The sequence below is a fragment of the Natrix helvetica genome (genome assembly GCF_964273705.1).
Source record: "Natrix helvetica genome assembly, chromosome: 2".
Taxonomy (NCBI): Eukaryota; Metazoa; Chordata; class Lepidosauria; order Squamata; family Natricidae; genus Natrix; species Natrix helvetica.
Window position 1 is genome coordinate 566,232 of NC_138552.1, and position 25,720 is coordinate 591,951.

The 25,720-nt window shown below is 53.4% G+C and overlaps 1 protein-coding gene across 1 annotated transcript in view; it reads right to left on the reverse strand.

Annotated features, from left to right (window-relative positions):
* Positions 1–22,282, reverse strand: part of UNC13B (unc-13 homolog B) — a 167,232-nt gene extending 144,950 nt beyond the window's left edge. The window contains exon 1 of the mRNA XM_081942076.1: positions 22,103–22,282. Coding sequence (XP_081798202.1) covers positions 22,103–22,124 — 22 coding nt within the window. The 5' untranslated portion in view covers positions 22,125–22,282. The remainder of the gene's footprint in view (positions 1–22,102) is intronic.
* Positions 22,283–25,720: the final 3,438 nt, after the last annotated feature.

A 25,720-nucleotide genomic window follows, 5' to 3' on the forward strand; every position in this document is an offset into this window, starting at 1 on the left:
CGGGTCGCCTATGGTAAATCTCCGGATCTTTCCCGTGGAGTCGGGAGGCGTGTTGGAAGAGTAGTTGGGGTGCAGCCGGTCTAAGTGGGACCTGAGTTGGCATCCCATTAGTAGCTCTGCTGGGCTCCTGCCGGTGGTGGCGCTCGGCATGATGTGTTGGACCAGGAGGTAGTGGTCTATTCGCGTTTTCCAGTCGCCTGGGCCCATTCTGCTTAAGGCCTCCTTGGTAGACCTTACCATTCGTTCCGCCTGGCCATTGGATGCCGGGTGGAATGGGGTGACGAGGGCGTGCCGGATTCCGTGTGCCGCTAGGAACTCTTCGAATGATTTGGCCGTGAACTGTGGGCCATTATCAGACACGAGCACGTCGCGGAACCCGTGGGTCGCGAACAGCCTCCGTAGTGTCCTGATGACAGTGTCTGTGGTGGTGGATGTCATCAGGACTACCTCCAACCACTTCGAGTACGCGTCCACAACTATGAAGGAGGTTTGCCCGTGCACTGGCCCTGCGAAGTCTATGTGGACTCTGGACCACGGTGCTTGGGGTCGCTCCATTCTTTTGCGGGTGCCTCTGGGGGAGCCGGCCTGGACTCTTGGCATGGTGTGCATGTGGCCACCCACTCCTGAATGTCTCTGTCCATATTGGGCCATCACACATAGCTCCGTGCCAACGCCTTCATTCTTACTATCCCAGGGTGACCCTTGTGGAGAGCCTCCAGCACAGCTACTCGCAGCTGTTTCGGGATGACCACCCGGTCCCCCCACAATAGACAACCCTGGATGGTGGACAATTGGTCACGTTTCGTGATGAAAGGGTTCTGTTTCCACCGGTCCCTTGGGCCACCCCCTCCACACACGGTTCAAAATCTGCTTGATGATGGGGTCTTTTTTGGAATGGTGTGCGACGTCTCTGGAGGAGATGGGTCCTGAGTCTAGGCAGTCGATCAGGAGTACCATGGCCTCGGGTGTCGGGTGGCCTCCAAGAAAATCTCGAACCGCAGCAGACAAGCGTCCCAGTCGTCCGATGCTGGGTTGAACGGAGGTGGTTGGGCATAGGTGGCCATCGTGACTCTCTCTGGGTTCGTAATGGCCGGTTGATGCCTTCCTGCGCTCCGGGTGGAATCACTGCCTTGTGACCGAGCTCTTTGTTAGTGAGTTTCGCTCTTTTGTCTGGCTAATTGCCTTCCAATCCCACCTTCGTCGCCAGTGTTAGATTGGGTAATGAAAGGCACAAAAGGCTAAGAAAACAACAGCTCTTTATTTGGTCAAGTACAGGCATCCACTGAGTGAGAGGTCTGGCAGCTCCCTTTTTAAAGGGGAGCTGGCCAGCGCTTCAGCCAATCAGGTCTCTCTCTGTTCCCACCTGAAAAGAGAGGACCTGACTGGAAACTACTATTGTCCTTGCAACAACTAGAGGGGGGGGGGAGTATCTAACAGCCTTAGAGACTGGAGGGGAGGGGGGAGAATAAATGGATTTATAACTGCTGTTAGGAAGAACGGAAGCCATTTCTTTCTTATTCCTACTTTTCTCTCTCTTTTCCTTTGTCTGGGTTTCACTTCTTTTTCTATGACTTTTCTCTGTTTCTCTTACCTTCTCTGGTGAGAAGAAGAGTCTCTTCTGCCAGAGGGGCTGCCTCTGGCCCCACACATCAGCCACAGGAACCCCCCCCCAAGCAATTCTGGTCCAGCAAGAGGGGTGGGGAGGGGCAGGAGGCAACCCCCGCTCTCCCGAGGTCAAGAGTCCAGGGCTGCCATCTAGCAGTCCAGGCGTCCGAAAGGCCAGGGAGCCCCTTCCTTGACTAAAAAGCCACGTTTCTCTGGCAGGGACCATCTCTTGCCCTGGGGTGGGACTGCTTTGGGGCCTGGGGGAGGCAGCGGCCCACCCCTTGCTGGCCCTGGGCACAGTTAGGCCAGAGGGGGAGGTGGGGAGGGGAGCGGGTGGCCGGAAGAGAGCCAGGCTCCAGATGTGCTTCTGCCCAGCACCTCCAGTCAGTGACAGGGCTTCCGGATCAGCTTAAACCCAGAGCCATCTAATCCTCAGCCTCCCCCTGCTGCACACGCACACACGCACACACGCACACACGCACGGAGGAATTGGCAGGTGTCAGGAGGGCATCAGGTGGCGGGCCAGGGCGCTGCTGCCCCTGGTGTCAGGCTGGCAGGATCAATTCTCCTGGGGACGGTGGAGGGGTGGGGAGGGAGGGAGGGAGGGAGGGAGGGGAAGGCTGTGGCCTCCGAGGGGAGCTTGGAAGAGCCACCAGGAAGGGGGGGAGGGGAGAAGCAGCCAACCAGGAGGAGGGAGGGAGGGAGGGAGGGAGGGAGGGAGGAGCGGGTGTCACAAGGCTGCCGGAGAGATGAGCGCAGGACTCTCGGGGCATTTAAGGAAGAGGCCTGCCAGGGCACCATCATGGCAAGCGTGTGGTCTGGCGTGTTTGGAGGGCGCCAGCTTGGGGAAAGGGATAAGAAGGCTTATGCCAACTGCTGCTTGGGAGGAAAGGCGCCAGGGAAGAGCTGCAGCCTGAACCACCTGCGCCCCTCAGTGCCACCGCCAGACCTGCCCCATCGCCATTCTCCACCCACCCCCCTGCTCCCGGAAGGCAGGGAGGGGGGAAATGGGGACAATGAGGAGGATGGGTCCCTGGGCATCCAGTCTGTCCCCATTTCCAGCCCCCAGCTCCCCTCCAGCTGTGCTTGACGAAGGATTCAGCTGGGAGGGAGGGAGGGAGGCCCAAGAGATCCTGCCTGGAGACAGGGGGAAGAAGCCTCATCACAGGGCCTTGCCTGCCTCCTGCCCTCGGCCAAAAGAAGCTCTGGGGGGCAGCAGAGGCAGCTGCCAGAGGTGGAGGGGGGGGGAGGCAATAATTATTGCAATTGGACCTAGAGAGGAGGGGCAAAGGGAGCCCCCCAGCCTCCTCCCCCAGCAAGGGCCCTGTTGGCAAAACCTCTGGCCTTCCCCCCAGGCTGCTTCTCGTCCTTCCCAAAACTCCTGGGAAGCTGTGCCTGTCGAGGGCCAAGCCCAGCCCCCTCCGCAGATAAGCCGTGCCCTGCGGGAGCCCATAGAGCCCCAGAGTGGCCCAAAGAGGCTCCCACAGCAAGGGGCTCCCCTCCCCTCAGACACTCAGGGGCCAAGCTGGGAGCCCACCTCTCAGGACTGAAGGACAGGCAGAGTTCAATACAATGCAATACAAAAGCAGAGTTGGAAGGGCCCTTGGAGGTCTTCTAGTCCAACCCCCCGCCTAGGCAGGAAACCCTATACCGTTCCAGACAAATGGCTATCCAACATCTTCTTAAAGACTTCCAGTGTTGGGGCATTCACAACTTCTGAAGGTAGGTTCTTCCACTGATTAATTGTTCTGTCAGGAAATTTCTCCTCAGTTCTAAGTTGCTTCTCTCCTTGATTAGTTTCCACCCATTGCTTCTTGTTCTACCCTCAGGTGCTTTGGAGAATAGTTTGACACCCTCTTCTTTGGGGCAACCTCTGAGATATTGGAAGACTGCTATCATGTCTCCCCTAGTCCTTCTTTCTCTTAAGTTAGACATACCCAGTTCCTGCAACCGTTCTTCATATGTTTTAGTCTCCAGTCCCCTAATCCTCTTTGTTGCTCTTCTCTGCACTCTTTCTAGAGTCTCCGCATCTTTTTTACATCGTGGCAACCAGAACTGAATGCAGTATTCCAAGTGCGGCCTTACCAAGGCATTATAAAGTGGTAGTAACACTTCACGTGATCTTGATTCTATCCCTCTGTTGATGCAGCCTAGAACTGTGTTGGCTTTTTTGGCAGCTGCTGCCCACGGCTGGCTCCTATTTAAATGATTGTCCACTCCAAGATCCTTTTCACAGTTACTACTACTGAGCAAGGTACCACCTATACTGTACCTGTGCATTCCATTTTTGTTGCCTAAATGTAGAACCTTACTCTTTTCACCATTCAATTTCATTTTGTTAGATAGTGCCCAATGTTCAAGTTTGTCAAGATCCTTCTGTACCTTAAGCCTATCTTCTGGAGTGTTGGCTATTCCTGCCAGCTTGGTGTCATCTGCAAATTTGATGAGTTCCCCATTTATTCCCTCATCCAAATCATTGATGAAGATGTTGAAGAGTCCTGGGCCTAAAACAGAGCCTTGGGGTACTCCACTGCATACCTCCCTCCATGTAGATGCAGTTCCATTGAGGACTACACGTTGAGTGCGGTTGGTCAGCCAGTTACCAATCCATCTGGTGGTGATGCTGTCTAACCCACATTCTTCTACTTTATTTAGTAGTAGGTTATGGTCTACCTTATCAAATGCCTTACTGAAGTCCAAGTAAACTATATCAACGGCATTCCTCTGGTCCACTAATTTAGAGGAGCTTCTCCTTGCTTGGAGCTGACAGTTGCCAGGCTTCCTTCAAAGAAAGCTCCTGGAGAATCTGAGGGCCCTTTCACTGGGGGGAGGGGACTGGGGCAGCCATATGAGGTGTTCTGCCACTGCCTCTGTTGGGGATGGAGGAGGGTTCGACACCCCACCTCCCCGACCAGCCCACAGGCCTGGGATGTCGCTGGTGGCCTCCGAACCAAGCTCTCTCCAGATGCCAGCCTGGCAGTGGCTGCCTGATTGGGCCTGCTGGCACAACAGATGCCGGACCAGATGTTCTACCTGGCAACCCCCAAGAGAAGAGCCACTGGTGGGGCTTCCGTCCCTTTGCCGGCCAACCTACAAGAGCCTCTGAGAAGTTCTCCCTGTCCCTCGGCCTTGGGCCAAAGAAAACCCAGGTGTGCCATGGGGGGGGCTTCTTTCTCAGGATCCAGTGATTCCTTCTGAAACACCCCCTCCCCTTTACTCACCCCCCTGCCCATTCCTAAGGCCAGGTCCATTGATTCACGCATCACCCTCACTTGGCCCCCCACCACAAAAGGCCTGTGACTTATGTCAAGGTCCTGAGGATTTAATAGCTGCCAGCTGATGAAAGGTTGAAAGCTGTAATCAGCAAGGCTGATGCAATGAGGCCAATTCATTGCAGCTATGGTGTAACCCTTTTAGGACTCTGGTGGGGTCCACACACTCATTTACTGCTTTAAGAGGAGTCTATATATAGGTGGTCATTAGAGAGGGTGTTTCTCTCCCTCAGCCTGTGTGTGTCTTCTCCTTGTGTCTGTAGTGAATGGGAAGGGTTTTTACCTCCTACATGTGTTTGCCTGTATATATTTGTAGATAAACCACTGTTCGTTGTCTAAAGCTCTGTGTGCTGTTTGTTTGTGCTCCTGGGTTTATCACACAATACTAGTCACGCTGACGAAACTCTGACAATTTATTTCATCCCCTAAGTAAAAGCATCTTCTCAAGTCTCCGCCTGATTGGTCTGCAGTTCCTTCCCTGGGCCAGCCTTCCTTCCTTCCTTTCCCCTTTCCAGTTGGCCTTGCTCCAACCTCTACGGAGTCAGGGCCCATTTCTTTCTCTTGCACACCTGGCACCATAGCAGCAACTGCCAGGGGGACTCCTAGTGACAATCCCTTAAACGTGAGCCAGCCGTGTGCAGCAGCTGCCAAAAACCCCAGTGCCACCCTAGGCTGCATCAACAGAGGGATACAATCAAGAACAGGTGAAGTGATGATACCGCTTTGTAAAGTCACACCCAGGATCCTGCATGCACTTTTGGTCACCACCATTAAAAAAAAAGAGGTTGAGACTCTAAAAAAAGTGCAGAGAAGAGCAACAAAGAGGATGAGGGGACTGGAGGCTCAAACATTATGAAGAACGGTTGCAGGAACTGGGCCTGGCTAGTTGAATGAAAAGAAGGACCAGGGGAGACAGGATATCTGAGGGGCTTCCCCAAAGAAGAGGGAGTCAAGCTATTCTCCAAGGCACCTGAAGGCAGGACAAGAAGCAAGCTCACCTGACTGGGACACCTGAGATTTCAGCAGCAATTGGCGGGAGTTGGGGTGCCTGGGGGAGCCCAGCCAGACTCTGCGGAAGGAAGGCGGGGGGGCAGCCGAGGGAGTTGGGCACTCAGCTGCCCAGAGTCTTCTTGAGCTCGGTGTGTGTGTGTGTGTGTGTGTGTGTGTGTTGAGGACACTGGATGAAGAAAATACATTTTCTCTAGAAGAAACCGTTGATTGCTCACATGTCAAAATGGTACAGATAGTCCTCGACTTACAGCAATTAATTTAATGACTATTCAAAGTTACATCATCAGTGAAAAAAGTGACTTATAATCAATTTTCACACTTCCAACCTTTCAGGCGTCCCCATGGACATGTGATCAAAATTGAGAAGCTCGGCCTATTTGCGGCGGTTGCAGAGTCCTGGGTCGTGTGATCCCTTCTGGCGACCTTCTGACAAGCGAAGTCAATGGGGAAGCCTGATTCACTTAATAACCGGGTGGCTAGCTTAGCAATTGCAGTGGTTTGCTTAACAACTATGGCAAGAAAGGTCATAAAATGGGGCAAAACTCACACGTCTCACTTAACAACATAAACTTTGGGCTCAATTGTGGCCATAAGTCAAGGACTGCCTACATTTATCTGGACTATTTATGAAGATTGTCCTTTGGGTACCAGGAAGACTCAGGATCGGAGGAAGGGGCTCCCTTGATGCAAAGACGGACCCAGAGATCCCCAGAGAGAACCGCCGTCACGGGAGAGGGAATCTCTGAGTGGGAGGGTCTCTACCTCCGGCACGTCTCCCCTAGTTGGCTGGTGAGTGGCAGGAGGCGGCACCTCCGGGCCCTTCCGGTTGGTGGCCTGGGATAGGAAGGTTTGGGGCTGGGAAGGTAAAGGAGCAGGAATTTGGGAACGAAGGAGGAGGGAAAGAAAGCACAGATGTTGGAAGTCTGCAGAACTAAGAGGAAGGGGAAGGAAGGGACTCACGTCTGAAGGAAGACGGTCGGATGAAATGGAATGGAAGGAAAGAAGGCACTGAATGTGTAAGTTCACATGAAGAGGTTCAAGTGAGCACTGGGCCCTCCAGGCTGTTGGGCTGTTGGCCTGGGAAAGTGGGAATCCAGAGGTTTTGCCTGCTAGCCTCTCCAGCGGTTGGAGGCAGCAGACGATTGGAAATTAACTGGGGGAAACCATTCCAAGCCTCATTCATCCGTGGGGGGGGGGATCCCTTTGCTAGGAGACACCAACGGAAAGGCAGGGGCAAGAGAGGCCCTGGGGGACCCTCCACTTAGGAAAACACCTGATGAATAAAGACAAATATTTGTGTCCCAGGATAACGTTTTAGGATCCAGTCTGGCTCGGTCTCCTACATCACGTACTCTGGCAAGAGAGAGAGAGACAGAGAGAGAAAGAGAGAGAGACAGAGAGACAGAGAGACAGAGAGACAGAGAGAAAGAGAAAAAGAAAGAGAGAAAGAGACAGAGAGAAAAAGAGAGAGAGACAGAGAAAGAGAGAGACAGAGAGAAAGAGAGAGACAGGGAGAGAAAGAGACAGGGAGAGAGAGACAGAGAGAGGAAGAGAGAGAGGGAAAGAGAGAGATGGGAGAGAGAGACAGAAAGAGAGAGACAGGGAGAGAGGAAGAGAGAGGAAGAGAGAAAGAGAAAGAGAGGGAGAAAGAGAGAGAGAGAGAGAGAAAGAGGCAGAGAGAGATACAGAGAGAGAGAAAGAGAGAGGGGGGAGAGAAAGAGAGAGAGAGAAAGAGAGAAAGAGAGAGAGAAAGAAAGAAAAAGAGAGAGAGAGAAAGAAAAAGAGAGAGAGAAAGAAAAAGAGAGAGAAAGAGAGAGGGGGGAGAGAAAGAGAGAAAGAAAAAAAAAAAGAGAGAGAGAGAGACGGGAGAGAAAGAGAGAGACAGGGAGAGAGGCAGAGAGAGAGACAGAGAGAGGAAGAGACAGAAAGAAAGAGAGGGAGAGAGAAAGAGGCAGAGAGAGATACAGAGAGGGGGGGAGCGAAAGAGAGAGAAAGAGAGAGAAAGAGAAAGAGAGAGAAAGAGAAAAAGAGAAAGAGAGAGACGGGAGAGAAAGAGAGAAAGAGAGAGACAGGGAGAGAGGCAGAGAGAGAGACAGAGAGGAAGAAAGAGAGAAAGAGAAAGAGAAAGAGAGGGGAGAGAAAGAGAGAGAGAAAGAGGGGAGAAAAAGAGAGAGAGAAAGAGAAAGAGAAAGAGAGAGACAGGGAGAGAAAGAAAGAGAGAGACAGGGAGAAAGAAAGAGAGAGAGAGAGAGAAAGAGGGGGGAGAGAAAGAGAGAGAGGGGAGAGAAAGAGAGAGAAAGAGAGAAAGAGAAAGAGAGAGACAGGGAGAAAGAGAGAGACAGGGAGAAAGAGAGAGAGAAAGAGAGAAAGAGAAAGAGAGAGAAAGAGAGAAAGAAAAAGAAAGAGAGAGACGGGAGAGAGGCAGAGAGAGAGACAGAGAGAGGAAGAGACAGAGAAAGAGAAAGAGAGGGAGAGAGAAAGAGAGAGAGAAAGAGGCAGAGAGAGATACAGAGGGAAAGAGAGAGAGGGGGGAGAGAAAGAGAGAGAAAGAGAGAGAGAGAAAGAAAAAAAAAGAGAGAAAGAGAGAGACAGGGAGAGAGGCAGAGAGAGAGAAAGAGAGAGAAAGAGAGAAAGAGAAAGAAAAAGAGAGAAAGAAAAAGAGATAGAGAGAGACAGGGAGAGAAAGAGAGACAGGGAGAGAGGCAGAGAGAGAGAGAGAGAAAGAGAGAGAGTGAAAGAGAGGGAGGGATGTTCCCTGAGGATGGGATCCAGCACGAGTCCCAAAGCTCAGAAGGCTCAACCTCCGTCCCGGGGACCGACCCGGGTTGGATTCTGCAGGAAAACGCCTGCTTGCTTCCGAAGCCGCTTGGGGGCCATGAGCTTGCCGACAGACGTGGTCCTCTGTTTGGGGGACCTGATCCGATGCTCCCCCCGGAGCCAGGCTGATCAGAAGGAGGCCCCGATGCTGCCGGTCTGAGCAGAGGGCGAAGGCAGCGGCCCCCTCAGCAACTGAACCAGGGAGATTACAGGGCGTTAATCCCTCTGACGCAGGCCGGAAGGAGGCAAGGTGGCAGCTCTTCCCAGCGCCGGCCTCCCCAAGCAGACCCACTCCCCAAAAGAGGAGGGGGCAGAGCTACCCCTGAGGCCAACTCTTTCTTCAAGGCAGGCTGAGGTCCGTCTTGAATTAAGCCACGTAGGGCAGCTCTGGAATTATCCCTCTCTTTCTCATCTTCTTCACTGCCCCCTGCAGAAATTGGCAGGGTGAGGAGGAGGAGGAGGAGGAGGAGGAGGACCCCGAGAGCTTCGGCCCTGGAGGCAAATGCCTTGCGTGTCTCATCACACCTGGCCAATCAAGCATTCAGTCCAACCCAATTCAGTCCCAAGGGAGGAGAGGGAAACCGAAGCCAGGGAGTCCTTCTCCCCTAACCCAGCCAGGGCTCTCTCTGCCCAGAAGGCCCACCGCCCCGTCCCTCGAGCCCCCTCCCCATTGGGAACTAAGCACTAAGCTCTCCCTTCCCTCTGGGTTGGGGTGGAGTTTGCTTCCTTGGCACAAGCCACCCTTCCAGATCCACCGCCTGGCAGGCCCAGCTCTGGCTCAAGTGAGACCCCTGCAGAGCGCCCCACCTTTGCCCCTCTTGCAGGGGTGGCCTTCCCTGGCCTTGAACCGGTGTCCATGGACTGCACTGCAGGAGGGGATCATCCCTTCCCTTGAGCTGGAATGAGGGCCCTGTGGATACCCCCCAAGCGAGCACAGGGCTCTCCTCCTGAACCGCAAGATCACACGCAGGACCCACAAGGACTCCCAGATCCTCTCGGGGTCCCAGGGCAACCCTGCTCTCCCCCGTTTGAGATTCGCCCTTCCATGCTTCCTCCAGGAAAACATCCCGAAAGTGACCTTCTCCCCTTCATTTGGGCCAAGTACCCCCAGGACCTCATTCCCCTAAAGTGTGAGCTGCCCTCCCAGTCCAGTCATGGCCCCACCCCCGTCTCTCCTGCAAAGGCCTCCGGGTCCCTCCGCTCACTCAGGCAGCCCCCCGGCCCTCCCCATTCGCCCAAGCCCATGAGCAGCCACTGCGGCCAGGACAGGATTTCAGTGGGGCCGTTCAGCCAACAATCTGGGCAGCCGTCTCACTCACTGACATAGCCTAGACCTTCCCGTGGGAGGAAGAAGAGGAGGAGGCAGCTTTGCTGAAGTCAAGGCACCAGGTGCTCACAGCCTTCCCCTGATCACTAAGGAGCTGCCCTAGTAACTGTCCTAAGACAAGAAAGGTTCCTCTGGCAGAATCCTCCATGGAGACCCTTCCCGGTTCCTCTCCATTGCTGTTGTCTGCCAAATCCTGTGCCACCAACCACAACAACTGGCAAAACCCAGCATTGGTCCTTTGCAAAGGGCAGCTTTTCCGGGAACACCAGACATCCTGGGACAGTACCTGGAAGAACTCCATCGGCCTCCCCACCTGCCTATCGCAGGTCCTTGGAAGGGCTCTGGAGGTGGGCAAAAGTGGCAGATTGGCACCTCTGCTGACCCTGCAATCAACCCCGGAACCTCTGCAAAGTAGGAAGCCCACTAGGAGGCCCAGCCTTCCTCCGCTCTCCTTCCCTCCTGCGTGTCCTCCAGAACCTTCTAAGGCCTCCCCAGTCCTCCAAGAGAACTTTGAGGGCGGCTGGGAGAGCGAAGTCCGGCTGGGCCAGAGTTTGGGAGGGATCAGGATGGGGAGACGGCAGGCCCCCTTCCGGAAGGAGCAGGAAGGTAGTAGGGAAGCCACGGACTGTGAGCTGTGAGGCTGCTTCGGCTCCGTCCCTCTGAAATCGGCTTCCACTGCAGTTCCTGATCCTCCTTACAGAGCTCCCAGACTCCCACCTGCCACTCATCTAACTGGGCTGCCTGTCATCAGGCACTGCACGAGTCAAAAAGAGGGTGGTGAAAATATCTACAGACCCCTCGCATCCTGGACAAAAACTGTTTCAACTTCTACCTTCAAAATGACGCTATACAGCACTGCACATCAAGACAACTAGGCACAAGGACAGTTTTCCCCCCGAATGCCATCACTCTGCTAAACAACTAATTCCCTCAACACTGTCAAACCATTCACTGCGCTACCATCAGTCTTCTCATCACCTCCCACTTATGATTGCAGGACTGTAACTTTGTTGCTTGTATCCTTATGATTTATATTGATATTGATTGTTTCCTGATTGCTTATTTGTACCCTGTGACTATCATTAAGGGCTGTACCTTATGATTCTTGACAAATAATACAATAGTAGAGTTGGAAGGGACCTTGGAGGTCTTCTAGTCCAACCCCCTGCCTAGGCAGGAAACCCTACACCGTTTCAGACAAATGGCTATCCAACATCTTCTTAAAGACTTCCAGTGTTGGGGCATTCACAACTTCTGGAGGCAACTTCTGTTCCACTGATTAATTGTTCTAACTGTCAGGAAGTTTCTCCTCAGTTCTAAGTTGCTTCTCTCCTTGATTAGTTTCCACCCATTGCTTCTTGTTCTGTCCTCAGGTGCCTTGGAGAATAGCTTGACTCCCTCTTCTTTGTGGCAACCCCTGAGATATTGGAAAACTGCTATCATGTCTCCCCTAGTCCTTCTTTCTCTTAAGCTAGACATACCCAGTTCCTGCAACCGTTCTTCATATGTTTTATCCTCCAGTCCCCTCATCCTCTTTGTTGCTCTTCTCTGCACTCTTTCTAGGGTCTCCACATTTTTTTTATAGCGTGGTGACCAAACCTGGATGCCGGATTCCAAGTGTGGCCTCACCAAGGCCTTATAAAGTGGTATTAACCCTTCACGTGATCTTGATTCTATCCCTCTGTTGATGCAGCCTAGAACTGTGTTGGCTTTTTTGGCAGCTGCTGCACACGGCTGGCTCATATTTAAATGGTTGTCCACTAGGACTCCAAATGTATCTTGTCTTTTTATGTCCACTGAGACCATCTGCACCAAAGACAAATTACTTATGGGTCCAATCACACTTGGCAAATAAAGAATTCTATTCCATTCCATTCTATTCCAAGGGTCTTTTGAAGGAACCCTACCCGCAAGCCCCAACATGGGGGCTGGGCTTATCTCAAGGCAGAAAAGAGTGACAGGAAGCCAACAGGCAAAAGGCCCCCAACGGCACACGAGAAATGCAGGCAGGCAGGTAGAAGTCAAAGGCTCCACCGCCTGTCTCCCACACAAAGCCCCCAAGAAAGGAGCAGAACCCTTGCGCGAATCTCCCCACCACCACATGGGTTTACGACTGAGCCAAGCGTGGGCTGGTGGCTGCTGCCCTCCGTAGGATTTGTCCCAGGGAAGCTGACGATTCAACTGAAAACGCCATCCTCTTCCCAGCATAGTGAAAGAACAATTCAGGAGGAGTAAAATGGCTGAAGGGCACCAAGAAATATTCCATAACAATCCAGTGATCACAACGTCTAGGCATAAAGATGGAGGGAGATGACTCTCAAAATGAAACCCCCAAACCCCTCCGTATACTCCAGCCTAAGCCCCACGTTATGCCCTCCTGGGCTTGTGCACCTGGGCTGCCACTCACCCAGACCCAGGACAGGTAGGTCTCAATTTACAAGCATTCATTTGGCAACTGCTTGAAGTTACGTCGGTGCTGGGAAAAGTAACTTATGACTGGTCCTCCTACTTATGTCCAGCCCACATATGCATGACCACTGCAGCATCCCTGTATTCACATGATCAAAATCCAGGCGTTTGGCCACCTGCGTGTGTTTAGAAACGCTGTGGGAATTCTCCCTCGTCCAGGTCACCATTGCCCCAAAAGTGTTTCTTTCTTTCTTTCTTTCTTTCTTTCTTTCTTTCTTTCTTTCTTTCTTTCTTTCGGGAGGCAACTGGGCTTTCTTAGCTTTTTCCTAGAAGAAGTTTTGCTTCTCATCCGAAAAGTTCTGATCGATGAAGCTTCTTCAGAACTGGTGAGTCTTCTTGGATGAGAAGAGACACGTCTTCAAGGAGAAACGAAGGAAGTCCAACGGCCTCTTGGAAAAGCACCTTTGGGGCATGCGCTTACAAGGGTCGCAGCATCCCAGGGTCACGCAATGCTCACCTGCAACTTTCCCAACCAGCTTCCAACAAGCCAAGTCCATGAGGGAAGCTGGCTTCATTTAAAGACTGTAAGATTCACCCTCAAATGTCCAGGAAGCATTTTCAGAAAACCAAATCTTTGTTTAGAAAATTTCTATGGGTTTTTTCAATCCCAAGAATAGAAAATGCATTTACCAATTAATGAGGGAGGATTCTGGAGCTCCATCAAGGTTATCTTTTGTCAACTATTAAATGCTAGAAGCCAACAGATAAGAGATAGGGAACATGGAACACAGAATCCTAGTGCACAACCCTCGGTAGTGATGTATATTACAAAGATATTTTGTTGTTGATAAATAGTTTAATAAGGAAGTAATGAAAGATTGGTATATTTATGAAGCAAGCATTTAGAATACTTTGTTTAAAAATGAAGGAACAATATTTTTGTTGGAATGTATGATGTACAAGGACAACAATGAACATAAACATACTTAATGGATGATCAATGGGATTATGCATAATTGAAAGTAGTGATGTATAAATATAAATAGTTGGTAAAAAAATTTATACTGTAAAAATAATCAGAATGAGATAAGTGATTACATAAAGGTACATTATTATTAAACAGACAATCAAGAATGCAAGAGAATTAGGTTTGTTGAAAGGAAAGAAATATGAACTGTAATTGAACATATGATGTACAATGAAAGTGAGGTACCTAGTCATATTAGATGGAAAATCTGTGACTGTATATGTAACTGAAAATATGGATGCACAAAGCTTGTAACCAAACGACATGCTGCACGTAATGGATGAGAATTTTTTACGTTGGTTTTTTTATGTTTAAAAAAATTATTAAAAAAAGAATCCTAGTGTGGAAGGGACCTTGGAGGTCTTCTAGTCCACCACCCCCTGACCAGGGCAAAATACATTATATTATCCCAGTCCAGTATTTTTGAAAAACTCCCATGATGAAGCACCCACAACTTAGGCTTCTGCCTAAACTCCTTTGCTTTTTTTTGGATTCTTGATCAGTCAGGACCGCTGTCTGCCCAGATTGTCTCTGGTGGCATCACACGAAAAAACACCACTTCAGTTGTCTTAGCGGTGGGCTGACAGTCAGGGACAGGGATGGCATCAAAAGTGAGGCAGTGTTTCTCAACCTGGGCAGCTGGAAGAGGGATGGACTCCAACTCCCAGAATTCCCTAGCCAGCACAGCTGAATTCTGGGAGTTGAAGTCCAACCCTCTTCATGCTGCCCAGGTTGAGAAACACTATGAAAAAGGTTTCACTTTGGGGCGTCCTACAATCTGGAATATGTCCTTACTGGACTGCCTGAGCAACCAAAGTAAGAAAAATAAGCTTCATTTATTGAATCAACATATGAAGCAGCATCAAGGATAAGTTACAACACAGGTTAAAGACGCTTCTATTACAGTTGAATTATTCAATCTGTAATTTCAATCAGAATAGAGCCGAGGGGACCTTGGAGGTCTTCTAGCCCAGGGGTCTCCAACCTTGGCAACTTTTAAGCCTGGCAGACTTCAACTCCCAGAATCCCCCAACCAACTTTGCAAACTTTTAAGCCTGGCAGACTTCAACTTGCTCTATGCCTCGTTTCTTTCATTTTTCTTTTCCTTTTGTCAGTATTTTAAATGCAATTTTTAAAAACTCTTTTTAAAAAACCCATGAGATTTACTTAATAACGGTGGTCATTTCTTAACAGCCGTGGCGAAAAAGGTTGTAAAATCGGGCGTGGCTCATTTAATGACCGCCTCACTAAGCAACAGATGTTTTAGTCCAAATTGTAGTCATGAGGACTCCCTGCAGCGGGAAGTCTTAAGTATCAGGATTTGGGGGATTTGTATCCCCCAAAGATTTTTCAGAAGGGAATCATTTTCAAAAGCAGAAATCGGAGCTCTCTGAAGGGGGGGGGGGAGGCAAAGGCCTCTTTTGGTGCCCAGGCATTGGAAGGAGGGAGGAGAGCCTGTCCCGTGACACTCTGCCTCCCTAGAGGGAGGGCCAGCCGTGCCCAGGGAGTCCACCTGCCCTGAGAGACGCCACGCAGCAAGTCCGACTGGTCCCAGCAGCTGCTGCAAATCCCTCTTTGTTTGCCTTCGTGCCACTGAGCCAAGGATGACACAGGCCAGGCCTTGTTTGCAAGCTCCTGAGCAAACAGCCAAGCACCCGGAAGGCAGCGCAGACAGGAGTGGAGCTCAGTGCGAGGAGGACTGCTGGAGCACCCCAGTAACGCTGCCTGGGGAATTCCACAAGAATTGCTAATACTATCCTTGGTTGACCAAACAGAGACGTAAGATCAAAATCATGTGAAGTATTAGTACCGCTTTATAAAGTCTTAGTACGGCCACACCTGGGATGCTGTTTTTCGCCCTCCGGAGATTCCAGGCGGCTTCCTGAAGCCTCCAGAGGGCGAAAAACAGCCCAACACGCAAACTGGAAGGTGGAAAACAGCCCATTTCCTGCCTCCAAAGAGCGTGTGGAGGGTGGGGAAAGGGGGGGGAGGGCGGTGGGTCATACACGCATGCTATACGGTCTCCTGCTTGATCAAGGGCTTGGACTAGAAGACCTTCAAGGTCCCTCCCAGCTCTATTCCGATTAAAATTTGGAGTTGAGGTCCACAACTCTTAATGCTGCCAAATGTGGAGCCCCCTGCTCAAACGTCTTGCAGCCCTTTGCCTCAAGAAGCCCCCCGCATCCTTGGGGGTTGCAGCCCAAGTGTAAAAGCCACCACCCATTCATTGAGCTTTGAGCCCATAGATAGAATCATGGGGGGATTCTGCTGAAGGGGTTTTGGCAAACAATGGCAAAAGGTAGGCTTGTGGCTGCAGAAACTGAAAGTGGCTGTAAATGGCCCCCACTGTGCTCGGGTAACTGGGGGTAGGAGGGGGGGAGAGAGGGGGGCTGACCGTCAAAATTTAGAACATCTTAACCCCCTTTTTCCAAGTAAGTTGCAACTTTGAACAGTGACGATGCAACATGACAAGAACTACCTGTAAGGTGCCCATATCCCACCTCTGAGATTCACTGGGTGGGCTTTCCAAGCATGGTCGTCCCCCCCCCACCCCTGCAGGTGACAGAGAACCCACTGAAAGGGGGAGGGGCAGAAGAGCTGCTGTGCTCTCCTAGACCCCTCCATCCACAGGTGGCTGAGGGCTTGGGGAGGGGGTGCCTGGGGGATTCTCCCTCTCCTCTTTGGGAGCCAACCCCCCCCCCCCACAGCAACAGCCCAACTGGCCAGGTCTCTAGAGGAATCCTGCAAGTGAGATCTGGTTAGAAAAGTTGGCTAGATTAGATCAAGTGGGCTCAACTGAAACCGATTGGGATCCATGGTCCTTACAGGTAAGCTGGCTTCCACTCCCCTCTAGCCCTGCGCCAGAGGCTTTCCGCTTCCCCCGGCAAGTCCAAAACTTCAGTTACTAAGCGAGACAGTTGCTAAATGAAGTTCGCCCCATTTTACAACCTTTCTTGTCCCAGTTGTTAAGCGAATCACTGCAGCTGTTTAGTAACACAGCTCTGAAGTGAATCTGGCTTCCCTATTAACTGCTTGGTCGCAAAAGGGGATCATGTGAGCCCGGACACTGCAACTGACATAAGTTCATGCCAGTTGCCAAGCCTCTGAATTCCGATCACGTGGCCATGGGGATAATGCAACGGTCATAAGTGCGAATACCAGCCTTAAGACTCTTTTTTCGGTGCTGTTGTAACTTTGTTGTTTTTTTTAAAGAATTTTTATGTTTATTTTTAAACAAACAAGCACAGACAAACATCAAACCATCTTCCAGTTACATACAGTGTGTCGGTTGGTTACAAAACATTTGTGCATCCTCTCCATAGTCTTCGCTTAGAACTTTGAACTGTCACTAAGTGAACTTTTGTAAGCCAAGGGCTGCCCATAAGCACCAGATCCAAAAGAGCAGCCCAGAGGCGCCCATAGCTCTTTCCCAGGGGGACCAACGTCCCTGAAGGAGGGCAGCTGCTGTGGCCCAGGGGAGGAAGCCAGGCCTGCGGTGGGGGGTGGGGGGCTGCTGAAGCAGGTGCCACCATGGAGCAGGCCAGGTTCCTACTGTCTCCCTCTGCAGCAGCTAGAAGCGGTACAGCCCCAAGCCCTGAAGGACCTTCCACACCGCACACACACACCCGCACCCCCCAAAGCCAAGAATCCCCTCTGGGACTTTCCCCTCTGGCTCCTTCTCTTCCTCCCCAGCCAGCGACTGGCTGCCTCAGCTGGGCTTCTAGCCCTGGCCTTGCCTTGGGCTTCCTTCTGATTGGGGATGGGGATGGGGATGGGGGGGGGCTTTAGGAAACAGGACAGCGTCCCCTGGACTGGCTGCCACGAAGGGTCCCTGCTTGCATCCCACCCTCTCTGCACAATTCCACCACACCAATGAGGACCCTTCCTCTTCTGGGCAAAGGCCCCTTGGTCTGCCCCACAATGTGTCAGTCCAGTCCTGGCAAGAGGGGCCTACGGTAGCTCCAGGCCCCTGGTTGGGTCGGGGGGCACCGCTTGGCCTCTGTGGCCTATTGGGAGATCTCCCGGGGGGGGGAGGGTTCCACTGCCCAGCCCTCCTGCGGCTGCCCTGGGTCCCCCAGGCAGAGACTTCAGCTCCCCGAGGGCTGCTGCTCCCTCTGTGGGTTGCCCTTCAATGGGGCAGCGGGCAGGCCCCACTGCAGGCGCCTGAGGGCCAACCCCCATTCGGCTGATTCTGCAATGGCGCCTGGACTAACTTCCCGGGGCATTGAGGCAGAGACGCCCCTCCGCACCGTTTAAGAGCCGCTCGCTCAGCCCTTTCCTCGTCTGCATGTTCCGGCTTTCCTTTCCGTGGCAAAACTGATTTTACGGGTTTTTACCATTATCTTTACAAGGCAGGCAGAGCTCTTTAAGGAAGCGGGGCGTACAATTTTCTCCAGGCGTGCAGTCGATGCCTTCCTGCCACAGCTTTGCCCAGGGATCTCCCAATGGTTTATACCAGAGATCTTCAAACTTGACAACTTAAAGCATAGAGAATGGCTGGAGAATTCTGGGAGTTGAAGTCCACAAGTCTTAAAGTTGCCAAGTTTGGGGACCCCCGGTTTACACCCAAAGAAAAACGAATAACAACAACGGGTATTGCCTGGGGGAGGGCCAGAAGACCCAGGGCCCAGAGTATAGGTAGTCCTCGACCTACGACCACAAGTCAGCCCAACATTTCTGCTGTTACGTAAAACATTGGTTTAAATGAGTTTGGCCCCATTTTACGACTTTTTTTTGCCACACTTGTTAAGTAAATCAATGAAGTTGTTAAGTTAGTCAAACGGTTGTTAAGTGAATCTGGCTTCCCCATAGATTTTGCTAATCAGAAGGTCACAGAAAGGGGGGGAGGGGCTTCAGCTTGGAAGCTGCTTATAAGAGTTGCTGGTGGTGGCAAGAAAAACGCAGTTTATGCTCAGGAGAAGGCAGAAGTGGAATTAGTATTAAGTCACCTCACAATTTAATCAATTATTTAAAACTTATCAATGAATCAATCAGAATTGATTGGGACCTTGGAGGTCTTCTAGTCCAACCCCCTGCTCAAGCGGGAGAACCTATACTATTTCAGATAAGGGACTGTCTAGATTCTTCTTGAAGACCTCCAGTGATGGAGCACCCATAACTTCTGGTGGCAAGCTGTTCCACTGGTTAATAGTTCTCACTGTCAGGAAGTTTCTCCTCAATTCCTGGTCGCTTCCCCCTGTGATTAGTTTCCATCCATTATTTCTTGCCTTGCCTTAGAATGCCACATTGCAGGCTAACTCTGCCGACCGCCAGCAGTTCAATCCTGACCAGCTCCAGCTCGACTCAGCCTCCCATCCTCCCAAGGCCGGTAAAATGAGGAGCCAGATTCTTGGGGAAATAGGCCCTGTAAACCACCCAGAGTGTGTTGCAAAGCACCATGAAACGGCATAGAAGTCTAAGCATTAGCGATATGCATTCAACACGGAGCTCCCACAGTTTAAAGGCCTGGCCTAAGGGCAGTGTAAAATAAAAAATAGTCATATTTATCAAATGCATGTGCCCGCCTGCCCCCCCCCAAAACAACTCTCAATGGAAAAAGTTTGGGAATCTCTGCTCTGCGTAAATCTTGGAGTATAGCAGAGGCCCAGAGCTCTTGCCCCCCCCCCCCCAATCCTCCCCCAGCAGCAACTCCGGCAGCTGGGAATGCAGCCAAGGCAGAGGAGGAAGACAAGCAGCTTCCTCAACTTTGAGGGAAAAAGGACGGGCTTAAGGTTCCTGGTTCCTTAGGCACAATTCCACCTCCAGAGCAATTTAATTCAGGCATTTGCTCCAAGAGAGACCATCCATGGCCCTGGGTTTAATGGCTTATTATTCAGAAGGCTTGGGGGGGATCTTGGAGATCATCTAGTCCAACCCCCTGCTTAGTGTGGTTGCTGCCTCCACTTAAGCATTCCACAGCTGAACGGCTCTTTCCGTTAAAAGAAGGGGGTGGGAAGTCCAACAGGAGCCAGACTTCTTGGGATTTTCTTCTCTGAACTTCTACTCCTGAAGAAGCTTCTTGGATTGAGAAGCAAAAGTTTTCAAAGAACAAACCAATAAGTCCGGTTGCCTCTTGGGAAAAGCCCATCAAGAGCTTCTCCACCCATCAAGAGCTTCTCCTCCTCCCAATCTGAACTTCTCACTCTTTCGGGTCTTGGCTTCCGGAGCAAGTGGGGAGGATCCTGCCCTGCCACCTCCCCCAATCCCTCCAGGGTAGTTGAAGGGGAGCCCCCCTTTCTACAAGGGGCATCCCCTTCTCCTGAGCAGGAGGGGGTCAAATTCAGGAGTGGAATCCTGGAAATGCCAAGGGTCGCTTCAGGGGGCCCGGGGCTCTTCCCCTGGGGCCGTCGTCTTCCTCCCTTCTTCCTGAAATTTTACTTTTCCATTAAAAGAAATCCCTGCCTGTCAGACCCAACTTCAGAGAGGACTGCAAGGACGCTCCATTAACATGTCAAAAGACAAAAGACTCCCCTGACTGGTATGATGATGTAAGAGAGAGATTGGCTTGGCTCAGCCGGGCAGAGCGAGCGGAGAATCCTGTCTGCAAGGAAGGGGTCTCGGCCGCCTCCAAAGGGCCACAGCGGAAGAGGCCTTTTCTTCTCCCCCCGTGGTGGGCTGAGCAGGCCTCTCTACTGGCCAGTCTCCCTGTCAGAAAAATCCTCTTGGACTAGGACCTCCTGCCTCCAGTGCCAGACCCCACGGAAGCTTTCAAGGGGGGAAAGAAGGCAAATGGGGTGGGGGGGGGAAGAGTCTGGGGTTGCTTGTCCCAAGGTTCTCTTTCTTTCCCTGAAGAAGCTTCTTGGAGGAGAAGCGAAACATCTTCAAAGAAAAACAGAAAGTCCAGGGGCCTCTTGGAAAAGGCTCTGTTCCAGCCGGATGTCCGGTGCCACTGGGACCTGGATGACGGCTGAGCCCCTCCACAGACATTGAGCTAAGCGCTTTGGGGATAATTGTCTCCCAGCACCAGGCTTTGGAAAAGGGAAAAGGAAGGAGACCCCCAGCCGCCAGGCATCCTGCCCGTCATCCCCGTGAGCCACAGGCAGCTCCTGGCCACTGGTCCCTCTTGCAAGACCGCAAAGCCCAGAGGCTGCCCCCACGCTCCTAGATTGGAGCAGCAGAAGCAGCCTCCCCTCCGTGCTGATCCTGAGTGCCCAAGCGGCCCCCCTCAGCAGACCTCCCCCCAGCCCTGCCGCCTCTGCAGCCAGCGATGCAGGAGAGGAAGAGAGCCGGTCCCCTCGGCCCCACCGCCTAGCACGGCCCCATAAATCCTTCCGGGAGCTGGGTTGGCAGCTCCACCTGCCCAAGAGACAAGCCACCTGCCCCACACCAACATGAGAACCAAACAGAAGAAGGGAGAACCACCTCACTGTGTCATCTCCACCTGAGGCAGGGATGGAGCTCAAACAGGATCACCTGGAGGCTTCCTTCCCCCCCTCAGCTGAGCACAAAGGTTCTGGGAGGGGTCATTTCCAGGAGAAGCCTGGCAGCAGGACCCCTGAAGACCCCCCCCTCCTCCAAGCAACTGAGCCTAAGGCCTGGATGCTTTTGTGCCAGAAAACGCCCCCCCCCCCAAAGAATGAGGAATGTTTCTGCTGCTCCAGAGTCTGGCCGCCCCCCCCCCCCCTTTTCAGCCTCCAAAAGAAGGCCAGGCTTCGAATTCTCCCCACACTCGCTGGGTCCCATGCCCAGGGCGCAAGCGGAAGTGCAGCTAGTGTGCCAGTCTCCGGCTGTTCAAGGCAGATGCTCAGGGCCTCCAAAGCCTTCGTTCGAGGGGGGGGGGGGGCTGGCCAGGGCAACCCCAGGGAGACCCAGAGGGAGAGGGAGCGCCTCAGGCAGGAGGCATTTCCAAGCGCTGCCCAGTTTTAATACAAGCAAATAACCACCAGGATGTTGGACGGGCATCCTCATGCAGGGAGATTGCGCTGCCCCCCCTCCCCCAGCCGCTTCCTTTGGCAATCTTCTGCAGGGCAGACCCGGGACCCCCTCCCCCTTTCCCGCCCCCCCCCCCCGCCCAGGAAGGCAGCCCACCGCCCAAGGCTGACGCAACTGGCCCGGAGCCGCCAGCCTGTCCCATCGCCAAAGCGGCCGCCTTTCCCCGGTCAGGCTGCAGCCCCCCCGGCGGCTCCTTCCTCCCCTCCAGCAGGTCCCTTAGGCGGAAAACCCTCCATCTCAGGCCAGGGAGGGGCCGGGGCTTTGGGGGGCCCATCTCCGCCCCAGAACTTCCAGGGGGGGCAGCAGCTGCGGCTCCCCCTCTGCCTCCCGAAGGGCCCCAGGGAACAGCCCCCCCCGCCCCAAACCCTCCTGCCTACTCAGCTGCCTCGCCCCCCCCCCGAACCCCCGCAAGCCCCGCAAGCAGACACGCCGCGCAGAGGCCGCCAGCCCCTCCCCCCCGGCGCTCCAGCTGCGCCCCCCCCGACAGCGCCTCCGTCCAGCCCAGCCCACCCCCGCGCTCCTCGGCCCCCCGGGCCCCCCAGCGGAGCCCCCCCGCCCCCCCCCGCCCCGAGGAGAACCCGGGCGTCTCCACTCCCCCACGGCGGAAGGGTCCTGGCAGCCCCCCCGGGAGACGAAGGACCGGCTGCAAGGAGGGGTCTCTGGCCTCAGCCACGCCCACCCCCAGGCCCCCTCCGGACTCACCGCGGACGCAGAGCAGGGACATGGCGCCGCCCGGCGGGCCCGAGGAGGGCCGGAGCCGCCCGCTGCTTCCTCCCGGCCGCGCCCGCACTTCGCATGCCCGCCGGCCAGGCCGGGGCTGACCCCTCGGGCGCCGCGCGGGAGACCCCGTCGCTACGGGCGACGCCGCGGGGAGGGCGCGGGGGGGGGGGTCTGTCCAGCGGCCGAATGGGCGGGGCGTCGGCGCGGCCAATGGGCGGCCGGCAGAGAGGCCGCCGTCTCGGGACACGCCCCCGGGGCGGGGCGGGTCTTGCCGGCCGGGAGGCGCTCTGTGCGCGCTCAGAGGCGCTCTTGGGCTCCCGCTGGAAACAGCGTCTGCGGTGTATATTGCTGGCCCTGCAGACCCGCCCTGGGGAGCCCGTCCGCTCCGCTGCCCGCGGGGGAAGAGCCACCCTGGCTGGGAAGAGCGGCGGAAATCAGCCCCCCCCCAAAGGAAGAGCGGGTGGAGGAGGGGAGGGGGCGGTGGGGAGGGGGGCGCCCCAGGACTGGCCCCGCTGCCCGCGCCCTGAAGCCCCCCGGGAGGGAGGAGGCGGAGGGGAAGAGTCCCTGGGCCCTCCCCCCCTCGTACCGCCAGAACATTGCCGGGAGGGGCATGGGGAGTGTTAGATCTGGGCAACGAGAGAACAGACTACGGACACGGAGTGACTTATCAGCTCTTTATTAATAGTAGTAGTGATCCAGCTTGCTCTGTGGTCGGAGAGTTCCCCTTTTATAGGGATCGGGTACGCCCCTCGACCAATCAGAACGATACCTGTTTCCCACTCGATATATGCTAATATCTAACACCCCTCCCCTCCTAGACGGAACGTTGCGGTAGGTAACATAGTCTTTTAGGTATGTTGGGGGTTGCCTTACTCGGGAGGAGCGTCGTAGTTCTGGTTGGTCAGAAGTGGTTGCAGGATCGGATGCTTTTCCTGTTCCACGTTCTGAAGGTTTCGTGCCCTCGTAGCTGGGGCGTTCCGGAGTCTGCTCGGTTGCGTTGTCTGGGGGTTGCTCTGCTTCTGCTTGCTTTCTTGTTCCGAGCTTGGTTCACAGGTGTCGTAGTTTTCTATGATGGGGCTCTCGCGTGGCTGACTTTCTGTAGGCAGGAAAATCTCGTCTTCGTTTCGAAGGTCTGAGTGTGCTAGGCGACCCCGAAGTTGATCGATGTGCCTTTTCCAATTCCGCCCATCTTCCAGCTCCAGCAGATACGATCGTGGACCCGTGATGCCAATGATCTTTGCCGGTATCCACAATGTTCCCCCTGCATAGTTGCGGGCGTATACGGAATCCCCTATGCTAAAAGACCGAATTTTACTTGTGGAGTCTGGGGGAGCTGTGGCAGAGTAATTTGGGTGAAGACGGTCCAGGTGAGACCGTAAACGGCGGCCCATGAGTAGTTCAGCGGGGCTCCTACCCGTCGTTGCGCTAGGGGTAATATGCTGAATTAAGAGGTAATGGTCAATGCGTGTTTGCCAATCACCTGGACCCATCCTAGCGAGGGCCTCTTTTGCGAATCGCACCATTCTCTCCGCCTGTCCATTTGATGCCGGATGGAATGGCGCGACGAGGGCGTGCCGAATTCCCTGACCTGCTAGATATGTCTCAAACTGTATGGCCGTGAACTGGGGCCCGTTATCGGAGACCAGGAGGTCGGGCAGGCCATGGGTGGCGAAAAGTCGCCGTAGAATTCCTGGCATGGGTTGCAAGTGACCACCCACTCCTCTATTTCTTTGTCCATGTTTGGCCACCAAACGTAACTTCTTGCTAACGCCTTCATCCTAACAATCCCCGGATGACCCACATGTAAAGCATCTAATACATTCCTACGTAAAGCATACGGAATAACAACTCGATCCCCCCACAATAAGCAACCTTGTAACACTGAGAGTTCGTCCCGTTTTGACCAAAACACTTTGAATTCCGGGCCCACGTTTCCCTTCGGCCACCCCCTCCAAACCCAAGTTTGAACTTGCTTTATTAAATTGTCTTTAGAGGAGAACCTTGCAACGTCGTATGAAGAAACCGGTCCAGAGTCCAAACAGTCAATGAGCAATACCGGTACTTCTGGAGTGGGGTCTGGCAGAATGTCAGGTAATGGGCAACGGCTGAGTGCGTCTGCGTGTCCGAGAGTGGAGCCCGGTCGATGAATCAATTTGTATGAGTACGCAGCCAGGAAAACAGTCCACCTGGTCATGCGTGGAGAAAGGGAGACTGGAGTGGGGCGGTTTCCCGCCAAAAGTCCCAACAGCGGTTTGTGATCCGTAATCAGTTCAAAATCGCGGCCGTAGAGGTATTCGTGGAAACGTTTTACTCCAGCTACCGCAGCCAGCGCTTCCCTGTCCATTTGGCTGTAATTCCTTTCGGCCGATGAAAGAGTCCTGGAGTAGAAGGTGATGGGTGCTTCTTTTCCGTCGGGCATCCTGTGGCTGAGGACTGCTCCAACTCCGAAGGGTGATGCGTCGCAGGTCAATACCAGTGGTAGGATCTGGCTGTATTGGACAAGCAGTGAGTCAGTGGTGAGCAGGCGCTTTACTCCGGTGAAAGCTGCAGCTTCGGATCGTCCCCATTTCCATGGTGCGTTCCTCTGGAGTAGACGGTGTAGTGGCTCCGCAACGGTCGCCTTCTGCCTCAGAAAAACGCTGTAGAAGTTAAGTAGTCCGAGGAAGGCCTGCAACTCGGTCTGATTTCGTGGTGTGGGGGCGTCCTGGATCGCCTTAATTTTCTTTGAAGTGGGGTGTATTCCCTGACCATCGATTCTATAACCCAGGAATTCTACGCTAGGCACGTTAATTTGGCATTTTTCCTTTTTGAGGCGGAGACCCTTTTCTCTGATTCTGGCCAAAACAGTTCTGACTCTTTTATTTAATTGCTCCTCGTTTGCAGCGGACACCAAGATGTCGTCAAAATAGGGGACGACTCCCGGTATCCCTTGCAAAAGTCGTTCCGTGACGCTCTGGAACAATCCTGGGGCAATACTCACACCGAATTGTAGCCGGTTACATTTGAATGCTCCTCTATGCGTCACTATAGTTTGGGCCTCCGCTGTGGCGCTATCAACTGGCAGTTGCTGGTAAGCTTGTGCCATGTCTAATTTAGCAAATACCTTTCCTGGCCCCAACGAGTGCAATAAGTGCTGGACTACAGGCACAGGATATGCGCTCTGTTGTAGCGCGACGTTAATTGTGCATTTATAGTCCGCGCAGATGCGGACTGACCCGTCTGGTTTGACTGGGGTCACGATGGGTGTTTCCCAGCGCGCGTGATCCACCGGCTCAAGGATTCCTTGCTCCACTAACTTATCTATTTCCTTATCTATTTTTGGGCGGAGTGCAAAAGGCACTCGTCTCGGTTTAAGTCGGATTGGCGCCACTTTGGGGTCTAAATTGAATGATATCGGTTTACCCACATACTTACCAAGACCGGGGCTGAACACATCCTCGAACTCCTTAAAAATCTGTTCAGCGCTGCTGTTTTCCACGGCGTTGATTCCGGTGACTTCTAACCCCAGGGCTTCAAACCAATCAAGCCCCAGAAGGTTCTGTAATGGCGCGCTGGCGATGGTCACGGGCAGCTGGGCTACGATGTCCTTGAAACGGATCT